Here is a 16,172-nt window from a genome sequence, read left to right as displayed (position 1 = left end):
ATTTCCGCCTGGGAGACCCCGTGTCGAGTTCGATCAATCTAGAAATGATAAACGTCACTTTCAAATAATCCCCCCCAAGTGAATTGGACGGAGGATTTTCAGCACAGTCATCACATCTCAATTACAAAAACAAACATTTAAGGCTCATTGAAGGGGTGGTGCTCATTTGTTTACATGGAGAGACGGGCCATGTCCTTCGTGGATGAGGTAAAAATAAATACTAAGTATTACCATTTTTAATTCATTAATTAACCAATTTTTCTTGCTCCTTTAAAATGATTTAGGGTGAATTTAATTGTAACTTGATTAAAAATGTCAAATGTACAATATGTAAATGATTTATTTTACAAATGTATTTACAAATCGATGAATGAATACAAAACAAATAAAAATAATAACATGCATTTTAATTAAGCAATTTTACAAAAAACAGCTAAATGCAAAAAAAAAAATCAAATAATAATAAAAAGAAATCACAGGACTCGACAATAAAAATGCTCAATTAAAGAACATAGACGCCATGTGTGACCCACAGTTTTGCTTTACTTTGTCCACCTCTGCGCAAAATTGTCCATAGGTGTAAATGCTTGTTTATGTATATGTGCTCTGTGATTGGCCAGCGACCAGCCCAGGGTCTACCCTGACCCACAATCCTGAGTGCTATCGAAAATAGATGGAGGGATGTTTCTGGCTTGCTTGCCTTACCCGAGGTAAAAGTTTGGCATTTTCCCCCCCCCCATCACTCTTCCAAACATTTTTTATATCTAATATTTGTGTGATTGTTTTTTTGAGTTTGGGATGATTCTGGTAATGTAATTACATTTTTTGCAGATTTGGAAAAAGGACTCACTCAAAACAATTATTAAAAAATAATTTAATGAATCAAAACTGGATTAAAAAGAAAAAAAATATATATTTTTTAACCCACACATTACCGTATTTGCACCATGACATTTCAGCAGTTAAAATCGTTTAGTGCACTGGTAAGCCGTTTCATTTTCTCTTCTGTAATCCTCTTGTTGGCTTCCACCTCGAGCAGCAGCTGACGCATCTCCTCCTCCACTTCGAATACCTGAAATATTATATTGGTTGTTAAAACCATAAATATCCCACAAAATTGTTCCTAAAACACTTAAATATCATTTCAAACTCATCTTACATTTCCCTTGAAAATAAATGGCCTCCAGACTGATTTTATTTTGAAAGGAAGGGCGCACGTTTATTGTACAATTTACTGATAGCAGTTTGCAGTTTTTCCATGTGCAATGCCTAAAAAGAAAAGATATATGCTGTTGTACAGTAAACCTCCCTCCATCGCAGGGGTTACGTTCCAGAACCTCAGGGCCAAAGACGTATTTATGCGTCCAGAAGTGCGTGTGTGTTTCTCATAAATGTGACAAAGTACAACATGACGAGGTTGACGTTCATCATGTAAGAGGCCGCTGAAGAACACGAGCCCATGACTAACGTGCCATTCTGGTGAGTTTCGTCACTCACGGTGCGTGTAGATTGCTAAATACATTATTGTTTTGCTATCAAAAGCCATTCCTAAATGTTATTTTAGCTGGTTTATTGAATAAAACCAATGTTCATATGTTAGAGGTGTCACAAAAGCAACAAATATTAGCATCAAAGTTGCTGTTCTGCTTCAAAACTCTCCAGTTTAAGTGAAATGTCTGAATTTCGTAAAATGTTCGTTCCTATGTTCTACTGCTGATTACTTAAGAACAGAAAAAGGTAGAATCAAACTTTTTTTTCCTGGTGAAAGAAAGGAGTCGATTCTTTGATTTGGTAGATTCAGTGTGTATGTAATGGTAGAACCCAATATTCTGTGGGTCTTGAAAAATCAGTCAAAATGCTCTAAAATAGGACTCCAGGAGTTGTCTTTTTTGAAAATGGCTGGCATTAAATGAGTTCGGTGAAAATCTGCTAAACAGAAATACCCTTTAAAATACATTCTAAACATGTTTTTATAACAGTTACAGTACTTATTATTTTTTTAAAGGTCTTTAAACACACTTGTAAAACACTGGAAACACATTTAAACAATCTATTGAAAAAGCGCAATGGGAATAGAATAATAGAATAGAAATATTGTACAAAGAGTATTAAAAAAGAGACTAACAACTGTAACAAAAAAAAAGAGAAATACCACAAACTGAACTGCAATATAGCAGGTGTTTACTGTATATAATGAAGTATTTTATTATTGTATAAATGTTATTTATATGACAATCTTTCATTTGGATAATTTACTGCTAGCATTTTCTGTTTCATTTTAAAATGTCATTCAACCTGTTCCTGTTTACACAAAAGATAAATACTTTTTATGATTTGCGTTTTGTTCTCTTACCGTAATCAAACCGTGACCTTAAAACTGAAGTACATACAGAGCCGTGATTTTTGCTGTCAAGTTGTCAAACACATCAAATACCCAGTTGGAAGAGATGCAGATGAAAAGAAGACGAGTAATCCGTTTTCTTTTACCTTCCGATTGGCCTCTTCGATCCGATCGTGCTTGTCACGAGCCAGCTGAAGCAGCTCAGCCTGATGGGTAGCCTGGAGAGACTCCAGCTGCGTGCGAACAGCGTCGTCCATGCAGCGCAGCTTCTCCACCGCCGCTCTGAAGGACACGACACGATGGAGGTTTAATGGCGCGAGCTCCTCTTTTACGACACCTCGCCGCCCACACACCTGTGCGCCAGGGTCACTTGCTCTTTCTCTTCCAGGATCGAGCGTTCCTTGCTGTCAAAGGTGTCCTTCATGCGCTTCACTTGGCTCTCTAGTTGAGTGAGCAGCTGAGCCTTCTCCTGCCACTTTTTACTGGACTCGCTGAAACGACAAAGGAATCGCGCGACATTCTGTTGAATGAAACATGAGCAGGACATCAAGCTGTGCGTTCTTAAGGTACTACTTGTGCTTAATGAGTGTCTATATTTGTAAGTCACAGCTCTTTTTTGTTTGTTTGATGGTGCATATACGACCACACGTTTCTTGTTTTGGACTCTCCAAAAATGACCGGGGAATGCAGTGCATCGCAACCATGGCTCGCCTTTCCCACATGCGAGGGCATTACAGTAAGTATATAGTAGATAGTAGATACTTTCCACAAAAAATCTGCAATGTAGCAGAACAACAACATTGTTGTTTCTAGAGGGGCAGGCAGGCTTTCACAAACCTTTTAAGCAATGCGCTCCCTTGACTTTCCAATTGAGAGGGTGCACACGCCCCCCCCCCCCCCCCCCCTCCCAAAAAAAAGACATGTTTAAAAAGAATGTTTAACGACGGCAACGATTGGAGAAAAAGTGATAGAATAATTGGGGGAAAAAAGAAAATATCAAGCATGCATAGCTGGATTGTTAATTTAGAAGAAGAATGCGAAAGGCTTTTTGGGCGCTGTCATTTCATTGTGTAATTATCCCTTTTTTGAGTTGAAAGTAATTTTTTTTTACATAAACTACTTGAATGTAACCTTTTTAGGGTAGCTAGGTTTACACTGGATGCTGGTATAATCCATTTGTAATGCGCTGTACATGTGTAATTAAACCAGACTGCCAAACCACTTATCTTACATTACACACACACAATCAGTGAAGAAGTTAAATTCAATAAATGGGAAGTGAAAAAAATGTAGCAGTTCAGGAAAATAGTTTCTTTACATTATGTTATTACTGTATGTTTTTATGCATTACAATACTGTACAGTACCACTTTTCATTTTTTTTTTTCATACATTAAATAAAATACAATCAACGGGGAAAGTTGGTTTGAGATACCACTGCTTTGAGTTTCGCAGCATGGCCACGGAACAAATTCAACTCATAAGTCACGGTACTACAGTTTTTTTCCTGTTTTGTATAACAAAATCCACGGCGTGAAAAAAAAAGTCACGGTGACTTCACCTGTGAACTTGTTTGACTTCGTCAACCTCGGCCTCCTTGTCCTCCAACTGCCGCTTCAGCTCCTCCTTGCGCACGCCGAGGTGTTCCACGCGTTCCCTCAGCTCGGACAGCCGAGACGTCTCCTCCTCGAGCTGCCGCTGGAACGTCTTCTCGGCCTGGGCCTTGTCGTCGCGTAGCCTGCGGGCCTGCTCGTCGCGCTCCTGCAGGGTCTACGGAACAGGAAGCGACAGTTACGTACCTGCTCAATGTTACCTTCACTTCCAATCACTCATCTTCCTCCACCTCTTTGAGTTTGCGAATGGTTTCCGTTTGATCCTCCATGATTTTGCTTTTGATTTTTAGGGCGTCGCTGTCCTTCTCAATCTGCTTCTTCTGTGCCTCGACCTCAGCGTCCAGCGCTTCAATCCTGGCCTCTCGGCGTCCACTTTCCTGAGCCAGAGATGCTCCTGTGGGAAAGACATCCACAAGGATATGTTATCATAACAGGTTTTATTGGTGAATAGTGTACTGCAAATGTGCGGTACATTACTGTAAAACTGAGCGACATTGAACAGCAATTTGCATTTTACATGAAAATTCACATTTATTTAAGATGTTCAGACATTTCTTCGCAGCTTGTTCCTATTGGAGGTCAGCGTTTTATAGAAGCCTTCCTCAAATATTCCTGTTAAGGGCACTCCTTTCATCCAGATCGGATTTAATAAGGTCTTTCCATCTGGTTCACTTCTCTTCCTACCAGCTGTCCTTCAGTTCTTTTGATCACACGTGCAAACAACCTCAGTCTTGCTTCTTGTACCTTCTTTGAAACTTTGGTTACCTTCACCGAGCCCTTGATGTATTCATATCTTATTCTGTCTTTCGACTTCCAATCTCTAAATCATGGCTGGTCTAACCACTACTTTATGGACTGTACGCCGTTTCATGTTACGGGGAGTCTTCTATCTCTCTCCATTCTCCCCCTGGTTTCTTCTACCATCGAACAAAGACATTGCAAATTTGTCACCCTCTTCGGCATTGGGCAATTGTTCAGAAACGTTTATCTAATCAATTCGGGTTTTAATTTGTTTTGGTTATGAAGGGTCTTCTTTTCATTTCTTTTTTCAAATGCAGAAGTCATTCTTCAAAGAAACCTGTTAATTTTGGTAAAATCCATACATTGAATTGTGTCATCGTCTCTACAATCTGCGATTTTTGCTTGCATATTGCAAGTTTCTTATTCTAGTTCCAAAATTTTTAATGGTTTTATTTAGAATTAAAGCAAGGCACAGTCCCTGCCACCTCCCTTTTCACTGTGAATCCTTGAAATGGTCATCCAACTTTGACGCCATGCTCTGCTCACATGGCGTATGCAAGAAAAGCTTTGAAATTGTACGCACGATAAGGGATCATTTGGGCAAATTCCCTGGTAGGCATTTGAAGAAGTCATGGAATTCACCTAAAAATGACCCACTGCCGTGGATATTTATATTCGACTGAAATCCAGCCGTTTCCAGCAACTGCCGAATATTTTTGTCAAGTACATTTTTCATTGAGTCGTCGTGGAAGAGGGCGTTGCCCCGCTTGTCCCTGAAGCTTAGGTTTGTAAACCACTGCAATGAATAATGTAATGAAACAGATCCCTGTAGATGGCGACGTTGCGGATTTTACATCAGCACAGGTTTTGAGTTGAAGATAAAGAATGGAAGGACAGAAATGTCAACACGCTGAAAGTCGGGCAAGTTTAGCCACTACACAATTGAATAGAGTATGTGGATGTATGGTATAATTGGAGTAGGTGTCGCTGTAGGTCGGAGAAAGGGTGAATCGCAATTGTGAGAAAAGAGGAGGCAGTTCATGGAGCGAATGGCGAACGGTGTGTAAAGAAGCCACAGTCAGCGACGCTCCATGCGTGTTTCTTCAGTCAAAATACTCTAAAACAGCTGGCAATATGGGAAACTCAACTTTGCATGCAATGAATTACGCAATAAATAACATTTTTGGGACAAATTAAGTGCAATTGGATCATTTCCTGCAGCATTCTTCTTCAAACACTGTTCCTTGTTCTTCCCTCACCTTGGTGAGCGAGCTCCTGCCCCCAAAGCTTCCTCTCTGCCCTGAGGCCGTCGATGACAGACTCCTGCGCGCCGAGGTGGGACGACAGTCGCGCTTTGTCCTTCCTGAGCGCCTCCAGCTGAAGGCGCATACGGCGGTCCCGATCCAGCTCGGCCTCCAGAGCCTGAGCGCGCCTCTGTGAAGAGATGGAGAATGCTATCCGTTCAGAAAACTCGTACTCATTATCTTTTGATTCAAGCCCTCCGCTACCTTGAACTCGCTCAAAGCGTCTTTCTTGGCTTTGACGAGCTCTGAGATGCGGTTCTTCTGCTCCTTAACCAGCGCTGTGAGCTCCTGCACCAGGGAAGCGGATTTCTTCTCCGTCTGCTGTGACTGAGCCAGCGTCGCTCGAAGCTCCGGCAACTCTGCCGTCATTTGATCGCACGCCTTCTTCACCTGCAAGAGGTGGAGAGAAGTTTTGGGATGAGTCACCCGCACATTAAATTACCTGTTTTATCGATCAATGAGTCGTTCTGTTTATCTTCTATTGCGCAAGGCGGAAGAATCCTGAATAACTGGCAAGAAGCGCAATCACATCTATCAAGACGTGTACTTTGCTCATGCTTTTGTGTCCCATGGACTTTTTGACTGTATGGATTATTGGTAGCCGTTTATTTCTGTTGTGTAAGGTGAGGGTTGTCATTATTACCTGGCATGAGGAACAATAACATCAATCATGTGACATGTACATTGCATTCCATGACCTTACTATTGACGCCATAGATTATATCTAATTGGGTGAGAGGCACAATCTAGCTGCATGACAAGTATATGCCCTGGATTTCTTTCAAATTCCATCCATCCGTTATCTGAGCCGCTTATCCTTGTATTATTTACACTGGTTATCATTATTAACAAGAGGAGCGATTGCATTAATCGTATGACGTATATTTAGCACGTACATGTACTCAATCTATTTTATTGCCATTGTCAGTGAAAGGTACATGCACAACTAGGAATTTTCCATAAGGACTTTTTATTGACTGTATGGATTATTTCTAGTCCTTTTTTTTCTATTGTGCAAGGTGGTGGTTATCATGAATAACCAGCAGTGGCATTAATTACATGACAATTATTATGCGTGCCTATGCACGACCGCGTGTAGTGGATTTCTATTTTTACTATGGATTATTTCTAGTCGTTTAGTTTATTTCTATTGTTCAAGGTAGTGGTTACCATTAATACTGTATAACTGACACGATGCATTTGTGCCTATGCGTGGCAAAGTTTCTCATGGACTTTTTTGGGACTGGGTAATTTTTAGTAGTACGTTCATTGCGTTCATTTCTTTTGAATACGGTGGCAGTTCATTGTATGACGTCTACGTCATACATATTTATTAGCAGACCTCAGAGAAGCGCGCAGCCTCGATGGTGAGCGCCATGCGGAATTCGTCCTCCAGGGCGGCGTACGCTTTCTTGCCCTCCTCCACCTTGTCCTTCAGCTCAGACTCCCTCCGACTGTGAGCTTGCCTGTCGGATGCCACTTCTCTCGCCACCGCCGCCAGGGAATCCGTCTCGCCCGGCTGTCGCCGCATCTCTAGCTGCTTTCTATGAACACAATGATGAAATGAAGGGCTTAAAAATGAAGAAGAAGGATTTTTGAGAAGTCAGGAGGAGGCGCACCTGTGCTCTTGTTCCCGGCATGCCAGCAGTTCGTGCAACTGCTGCACTTTGGCTCTCTGGACATCCAACTCGCGCTTAAGAGCTGCCAGCTTGTTCTCCAGCTCCCGCTGGCGCTTCATCTGAAAGGGCAGGCAGAAAGCCATATTTTTATGGAATATATTTATACATTAATTTTGATCAAATCATTATTTTAACCCTGTAAAGGCCAGTAAGTCTCCATGACTCCACATAACTAAAATATACATTGAAGAATGTTTTTTGTCATTTGGTGTTTGTTGTCCCTCGTGGGCACATTCATTGGAGGAGAATGTTGACGCTTGTGCCCGGTTGCGCCCTCTTTGCAGCACCGTTTCTGAGGAGGAGAATGTCGGCGCTGTTCGACAGTGCCGCTTGCTGTTTTTGCGTCTTGAGAGGCAGGACTCTTGCAACAGCCGCAGAAAGGTCAGAGCTTGCGGAGAGCCCACGATGGTGCCCTACGACCGGACAGATGGCGGGGGGCTAATTGTTCAGTGTGTTCTCGTATACCTCCTGGGCCTGCTGGCGAGCCCGCAGAGCTTCCCCACGGGCGACGTCCTCCCCCAGTCGCTGCAGCGCGTGCTTGTGACGCTGCTCGCTGCCGCGCGTTTGTTCCAGCTGCTGGCTCAGCGAGCGGCACCTCCCGTCCAGCTGCTCCACGCGCGTCTCCAGCTCGCTGCGTCCCGACCGCTCCTTCAGCAGCAAATCTTTAAGCCTGGAAGAAGACGCAGCATCACCTCACATATGCGAACATGATTAACGCGTGCGGCCTTGTCTTAATGATGGTGTCATTAAGACAGCAAGGGCAAAGACTGATGCAGGCAATACTGCTGGCATATGCTTACCACCGTGCGTCTAATTAGGCTCATACTGATTTATCTTTGCTGCACACACACACTGGCTTTCTCACACTGCAGCTGGAAGAGTCTCAGCCAAATGGCATCACGGTATGGAGGGAGAGAGACAGCATTTTAGAAGTCTATAAAAGTGGTACAATTTGGGAGCTCAAGCAAAAATCCTGCGGAAGACTTGAAAAGTAAAAAAAAAAAAAAAAAAAACTTTGTGTCACGATACGAGCTAAAGCCGTTGACACGCATTCCAATAATAATACCCTTTTCCAATTAAAGTAAGCTCAGGCCCCATTGTCTCTGAAAGATTATCCTGTGGTGTGGAGTGTGTTAAGAGTAATCTTCCCAGGAAAGTGGGTTAACTTATTTTGATAATTGGGCTGAATTTGAGCACTTCCCCCCTTTAAGATCTAAATCAGTTAAGGCCTGATTTCCAGACGTATCTGAAAGACTGAGTGATTATCGTGTGGTGTGGGGTGTGTTAAATGTGCGTTTTCCTCAACAGTGGGGCACACATGCAGATAATTGGACTGAATTTGAGCATTTCCACGCCATTCCAATCAAAGTCAGCACATGCCTGATAACCACGTCTCGGAAAGATTATCAAAAAAGTTACAAAAATCGTTTGGTTGCAGTAATTGCCTCGAATGATTGTGTAACAAAATATTAAGTTCATGGTACCATAATTTTTGTCCATGCCGGTTTCATCCATCCATCCAATTTCTACCGCTTATCCGAGGTCGGGTCGCGGGGGCAGTAGCTTTAGCAGGGACGCCCAGACTTCCCGCTCCCCAGCCACTTCATCCAGCTCTTCCGGGGGGATCCCGAGGCGTTCCCAGTCCAGCCGAAAGACGTAGTCTCTGCAGCGTGTCCTGGGTCGTCCCCGGGGTCTCCTCCCGGTGGGACGTGTCCGGAACACCTCACCGGGGAGGCGTCCGGGAGGCATCCGAATCGGAGGCCCCAGCCACCTCATCTGGCTCCTCTCGATGTGGAGGAGCATCGGCTCTACTCTGAGATCCTCCCGGATGACCGAGCTTCTCACCCTATCTCTAAGGGAGAGAGCACGGACGCCCCGCGGAGGAAACTCATTTCGGGATCTTGTTCTTTCGGTCCCGACCCACAGCTGGTGACCATAGGCGAGGGTAGGAACATAGATCGACCGATAAATCGAGAGCTTCGCCTTTCGGCTTAGCTCCTTCTTTACCACAATGGACCGCTGCGTTTTTCATGTTTGTTAATATAATTCTGTTGAACCCCAATTCCAAAGCAATGTCTGATTTTTATTGGTTAAATTTCATTCATTTTTAAATGTATTATTCCTTTTGTCAGATTCAAGTTATTTCTGTGACCACGGTGGGTTTTTCATTAAGACAGGGGTGCCAACAATTTTGCCCATTTGGGTCCTTATGCCTGTGCTTATCCTGTCAAAGCAATTTGTAAACCTTTAAAAATGTGCTGCGGTAAATAACGTTATTCATTGATTTATTTATTATCTCTCGCAGCACACAAATGTGGTTGGGAATCACTGTTCTAAGGCAATCGAAGTGCAAAATATTAGGAACCGATCTCAGCATGATGCTGTGCAGGTCCAACTATACAACCACAATAATAGCAATGCTGTTAAATTAATACTTCTGACAAGTGTCGATATTAAAACTAGTCAGCTGTTGTACTGTGCAGGTGTACCTAACGTCGCGTCTCGTACCTGTCGGTGGTGTGCATGGCCATGCTCTGCAGGTCTTTCTCCTCGCTGACCTTGGTCTTCAGGCACTTGAGCTCGTCCGTCAGCTTGGTGACAGCCTGCTCGGCCTTCCAGCGCCTCTCCCTCTCCTGGTCCCGCTCCTCCACAATAGCCTGGCAATAGCAAATACAGACAAGAGGGAGTCAAACTATAAGGCGGATAAAGGGAAACATCCGCCGACTACCTTGTAGGTTTCCTCCTCGCTGGACTTGCATTTCGCATGGATCGGCTCCTTGCCGGCTCTCAGCGAGACCCTCGTCTGCAGACCCGGAGCGTCGACACCCCTTTTGGTGGTGGCTGAAGACCACCTGACAGCAGGCTTTGTCACCCCCTGTTTAGGATTCTCCTGATCGCTGTGCACAAAATAAATGAAAACATATGGAACTAGAGGAAAAATACATTATTATTATTATTAGAGAAAAAAAAATAATACCAACAATGAGACAAAAAATATAAACACAACAATATTGTGGATCGGCACCAGTTTGTTGTCTGGAGAAGATGACTTGATGTCAGACTTTGAAATCTTGTAAAGGATTCTCTTTGGTATGGAACCAGACATAAGGCCCGTAGAGTTGAAAAGGGGTGACTTGCTAATTACGAACGGAGTTTGGTAGTGATTTTTCAACACTGAAGTTTACTAAAGCGCATGTGTTAAGCTCTGCCTGGTGAAGCAAGATGAGGGACTTGACCAAAGAGGCACGATCATTAATCAGCGCGAGGATGTTCTCTCTCTTTCTAATACCTCTCTCCCTGACGATATTAGCTGAATTACGTGAAATGAAAATATCCGTGGTAGGACGGCAAGAAAACCCCACTACACAGCAAAATGCATCATTAATTGGACTGAACAAACCACCTGTCTGATTTCTTGTTCGTCCTCATCGGTGCGATCTTACGATATTTTGGGATGGCGGAGCGAGCTCCGTTTTCCTTGCCGCTGTCGCACTCGCTCTCCGACGTGCGGTCTGCGTCATTCACGGCCTTCCGTGCTTTTACCGCAGAGTCACTAGGTTGACTGGACTTGTGCTTTGCAGAAGCCTAAATAACGTAAGGCAAAATAGATGAGAAAAATGAAGAATTATTTAATGAATGGTTATTAACTCTCTTTCAAATACTTCCATAGTGTGATTTAATTATCATATGATTTCACTATATTTCACCATTTCACCACTTCGGGAGAAAGGTATACGATACCCTAGACTGGTCACCAGCCAGTCTGAGGTTGTGGTAATTCTAAACCGTTAAACCACTTCTATTTGAACACAGGCGGTAGCAACACATGCACACAGGGTGCGCACACCACAATAAGACAGCACAATGCCCATCGAATAATCATTATGCACAAACTGTTGAATTCTTTACATTCTATTAAATTATGTTACTGTATGTTCTTATACATTACAAAACCCCAAAGAAACATAAGCACTATTATAAATACAACTATGAATAAATAAAATGCTAATAATAAAAACATATTCTTACATAATTAGAGTGCGTAGTGTTAAAAACAAAAAGCACCTGCTGCACAAGGCGGGACACCTGCTGCTCCAGTTTCTTAACCCGCTCTTCGTTAACAGATAGTGTTCGGTCGACATCGGCGGAGTGGACCTGCTGCTGCTGCTGCTGCTGCTGGACGCGCTGCCTGTCAGGCGCTCCGAAGGTTTCAGGGGCGACGCTCTGTCCGAAGTGCGTCAGAACTTCCCTGATGCTGGGTGTGGTCAGAAGAGCGTCCTACAAAAGCAAGGCATCTTATCCATTGAACTACAAACAACACTATATGAACATTTCCATCATTTCACCCAAAAAGATGACAGCTCGAGTCAAAACGTTAAGTACACTTGCGCAAGTAACGACAGCCGAAGCAATAAGACTCCAAATATATATATTTTTCTTCAATGTAAAAATACAATAAAATATTGGACAAAATTACACAAATTTTAGGAACAAACCAGGAAAAGCCTGTGGACGACTACTCTCAGAGGCCCTAAATATGGTAGCAACGATAATTAAAATTTTAAATTATAATACTAACATTTTACCACAGTTTATAGGTAAAACATTTCATCCATTCCATTTAAGGACCTGCTGTACTGTTTTCCAAGAGTGACTACATTATGTTGAAACTATTCATGTTTAATTACTGTACATTATTTTGAAGCTCAACCAGTTAAAAATAGTAGGGGTATTTAAACTCACCACTTCATTATGGTCGGCATCTGAGAGGAGGAGGAGGTCCACATAGTTCTCCAGCCCGGGAATGTCACACGGGCTGTCAGTCAGGGAAAATGACGGCTGTCCCAAACGATCCAGGCCATCCAGAACCGACACTTGTGACAGCGACTGCATCACAATATCACGGTAACCTACAACAAAACACATGGGTTTCTATTTTTTTGGGAAACGCTGCTGTGTGTGTGGAAGGCTTCCCGATGCTCTCTGACTTTAAATTTATATTTTTAGCAACTTGAAAATGTGGACTTTTTGCGTAAGCCCTTACGTAACTAACAAAAATTCACTCACAAGGAAAGCGCAATATTTCAACATTTTTGGGACACACCGGGAATCCTTATATTTGTGTGTGGAAAGTTTACCAAACTCCCTGACCTTAAAGTTATATTTTTAGCAACTTTAAAATTCAGACTTTTGCATAAGCCCTTACATACTTGACAAAAAGTCCCTCCTTTTGTCTAATATTTTTTTATTTCTTTAATGTACATCAGTTTTTCCTTTTTTTTTGCGTATTTCGTAATCTAATATTGTTTTTTTTCCAAATGTGAATTTTTCATCTAATCTTCTTTTAAATATCTAGGTATTTTTTAAAGAATTCCTATTATCAAATGTTTTCATTGTCTAGTAACTATTTCATTGACTTATATTTTTGGGTTGCACCGGAAATATTTTTCATTCATTTCTGTGTTGGAAATATTCAGATTTTTTTCATCTGTTTCTATTTTTTAATACTTTGTTTTTTATTTTTAATCTAATATTTTGTATTATTTAATGCATTTATTTTAGTACTTATTACTGTACTTCTAATATCTTTCACTGATATATATTTTTTTTATTTAACATGAGCACATTTTTCATCTGTTTGTATTTTTTTTTTTTTTGATTTGATTTTTTTTTTTTTTTACATTTTGTTTCTTAGGTTTTCTTTTAGCAGTACCGTGAGAGTACTGACGATTTATTTTTCCGAGATGCAGCATCCCAGAAACGACCTCAAAGGAGACACTTTATCATAATGTCAATCACGGTCTCACCTGGCGTCACACACAGCGGGTTGCCCTTGCCGCCGTGCCTCAAAAGAACCTCTCTCAACCCCTGCAATCCCAGCAGGCACTGCAGGAGGTGCTCGATGCTGTCCAGGCGGTTGCTATGGAGACTGAGGTGCTTGAGCTCGCGTGCGGGGCCGTGGAGCTGCAGCAGGCCTGGGGGGCACATCACAATCTCCACTATCACTAGTAAAAGACAACCGGGGTCCTGGACAGACCCGAATGAACTCACCGCTGAGGTCATTTATCTGATTGAAGGACAAGTCTAACCTTGTTAAATTCACAAGGCCGTTCAGTCCTGTGGATCAGAAAAAAAGCTATTAAAGCAACAAGAGTCATTCCTGCAGAAGTGTAGCTTCTATTGCAGTGATTGTCCAAGTGTGGTACAAGCACCACTAGTGGTACGCGGGCTCACTAGCTACGTATACAGCTTGTTTGTACTTTTTTTTTTTTTACTATCCAGTACAATACAGGTTTTAAGTTTCAAGTACAGTACAATACATTTAATCTCATGAAGTGTTCGTGTTTTTACATTTAGGTACAACATTTATTTCACTTTTATATGCAATAAATTGACATTGAATCATTTTTGTTCTTTTTTTATATTGAAGTGCACTGTTAACGTTTAAACTGTGCGTAATGTTACAGTGGCTTATAATAGTTTATACATCATTTGAGGGATACAACCACTGCATTGTTTTTGCTGAGTTGAGAACACTTAGGCCTACTATGTTACTGTATTTTATTGTGTGTCATTAGGGATGCATAGACGCACCACTTTTTTGACACAAGAGTACAAGTACTTATTGTACATTTGAACTGAAGGGATACTTTAGTAAACCATTCTTCACTTCTCTTACAGTACAGAAGTATAATATCGGTACCGATACTGGTCTCGGTACCAGTGTATCCCTATTGGTCATTGGTACTTGTAGACCTAAGTATTTTTTGAGGCGGTACTTGGTGTAAAATGTCCAAGAACCGTTGTTCTAGTGTACAATGGGAGTGGGCTCACCCTCAACCTTGGCTATGGCATTGCAGGATAAATTCAAAGTCCTCAGGGCAGTGAGAGTAGCGAGACCCTCAATCTTAGCGATGCAGTTGGAGGAGAGGTCCAGGTGTCTCAGGAGCCACGCCAACTGCAGGCCCTCGATCCTCGGGATGCGATTGCAGTGCAGGTTGAGTGATGTGACGGTGGGACGCAGGGGAACCTCCAGCAAGCTAGACGAGAAGAGAGGCTGTATTCATTATTCCTTGAACAACAACAGTAGTGTCGAGGGTCTTTAAAGTCTACAGAAGAACAAAATAAATGGCAATAAATTATACAAATATTGGAGAAAAAAGGAAAAAATATTATATAAAAATATTACCACAAATAATAAAAATACTACAAAATGATAGAAAACAAATTGACAATACAAAGTGCTGCAAATTACAAAAATATAATTGAAAGACATTAGGGAAAAAAGTGACAAAAACAAGAAATATTACGGCAAAAAAAGGAGAAAAACACGCTGAACAATCGACAAAATTGAAAATTCAATAAATACAAAAATATTAGAAAATACTAAAATATGAAGATAAACATAATTTTAGACCCAAAAATACTATCTAACAAAATGCACAAATATTTGAACACAAATATTAGAAAAAAACAAAAATACTAAAATATTACTACAGAAATAATATTTTTAGAATACAAAACAAATGACATTTTTGGAAAAAGCATATATTTAAAGAAAATAATTCCCAAAATATAAAATACAAACATACTAGTAAAAATCGTTTTTAATGAAGAACAATTTACTAATATTACAAACAAATACAAGGGTGAAATGAAAATAATAAAAGATAAACAAAACAATATTTGAAAGTAGTGTAATTAAAAAAAGACAAAAACATTATGTCTTTTATTGATTCCATTAGGACTCATTGCTTTGTAGATGAAAAGAATGGATTAAAATTACCAACTAAACCTTTCTGCACCTATAACAGTATTAAAACACCTAACTAGTATGATCGCACTGATTATGGCTCAATACATTTGTGTGCCACTGTCACACATCTAACGATACTGACTGTACATTGCGTGCGTGAGTTGGACAAAGACACAAAAATGGGGCTTACCTGGAAATATTCTTGTCGATGAGACTTATTTCCTTTTCTTCCATAACACGCGGAGACTACGATTCAAACAAAAACTCTCGAGCCACAAACGTAACGTTAAGTCACCAGCAAACAAGGGAGTTAGCTTTAATATCGAGTAGGTTGTCATGGTGACACGAGCGTTTATAACGGGGGTGACAGTTCAGACGAATAGTGAACAAGTCGCGCGACATACCGTGAAATATTATTTTTCTTTTTTTATTAAGTTACTGTTTTTCAACGCTGAGGTCTTGCTTGGTTTAGCTTCTCCGGCGTTGAACTGGCCGCGTCTTTCCTGTTTACGTGACGTCATAGAGTAACTTCCGTAGCGGCTCCACCCACTCAGGTCGACGCATGCGCACAACGAGTTTTCAGTTTTCGAAGCACAGGACGTGTTTCTGTCAAACTGTTATGCATATTTGTTCCATTTAGAAACATCAATAACACATACAGCTGACAAACAGGCTACTTTCCGACCAAGAAACGTACCTTAATTAGCTTTTAATAATAAAAAAAAACTACAATTTATTA

General features: G+C 41.3%; 1 protein-coding gene and 2 long non-coding RNA genes across 5 annotated transcripts; 2 read left to right on the top strand and 1 right to left on the bottom strand.

Moving 5' to 3' along the window:
- Window positions 1-72: 72 nt before the first annotated feature.
- Window positions 73-2,453, top strand: LOC133489043 (uncharacterized). The gene is made up of 3 exons (XR_009791798.1): window positions 73-207; window positions 621-710; window positions 1,321-2,453. It is a non-coding gene; the product is annotated as an uncharacterized LOC133489043 (long non-coding RNA).
- lrrcc1 (leucine rich repeat and coiled-coil centrosomal protein 1) lies at window positions 858-15,966 on the bottom strand. Of its 3 annotated transcripts, XM_061797680.1 has the most exons (19): window positions 15,624-15,966; window positions 14,512-14,717; window positions 13,729-13,794; window positions 13,485-13,652; window positions 12,421-12,587; window positions 11,743-11,955; window positions 11,081-11,262; window positions 10,406-10,574; window positions 10,186-10,334; window positions 8,143-8,347; window positions 7,618-7,736; window positions 7,341-7,542; window positions 6,203-6,388; window positions 5,954-6,128; window positions 4,184-4,347; window positions 3,902-4,110; window positions 2,695-2,832; window positions 2,488-2,623; window positions 858-1,072 (listed from the first exon to the last, which is right to left on the bottom strand). In XM_061797680.1, the coding sequence occupies exons 1-19, from the start codon at window positions 15,665-15,667 to the stop codon at window positions 956-958; spliced, it is 3,015 nt and encodes a 1,004-aa protein (XP_061653664.1). In that variant the 5' UTR covers window positions 15,668-15,966; the 3' UTR covers window positions 858-955. The 3 variants fall into 3 exon arrangements, with proteins under 3 accessions (XP_061653664.1, XP_061653665.1, XP_061653666.1); XM_061797681.1 differs by lacking the exon at window positions 15,624-15,966 and having other exon boundaries at window positions 13,485-13,641; window positions 14,512-14,631; XM_061797682.1 differs by lacking the exon at window positions 15,624-15,966 and having other exon boundaries at window positions 13,767-13,794; window positions 14,512-14,616.
- Window positions 2,696-3,233, top strand: LOC133489042 (uncharacterized). The gene is made up of 2 exons (XR_009791797.1): window positions 2,696-2,907; window positions 2,951-3,233. It is a non-coding gene; the product is annotated as an uncharacterized LOC133489042 (long non-coding RNA).
- Window positions 15,967-16,172: the final 206 nt, after the last annotated feature.

The sequence above is a fragment of the Phyllopteryx taeniolatus genome, chromosome 14 (assembly GCF_024500385.1).
Source record: "Phyllopteryx taeniolatus isolate TA_2022b chromosome 14, UOR_Ptae_1.2, whole genome shotgun sequence".
Classification (NCBI taxonomy): domain Eukaryota; kingdom Metazoa; phylum Chordata; class Actinopteri; order Syngnathiformes; family Syngnathidae; genus Phyllopteryx; species Phyllopteryx taeniolatus.
The sequence above is the reverse complement of the archived record's forward strand: the minus strand, read 5'-3'. Positions and strand labels throughout refer to the sequence as shown.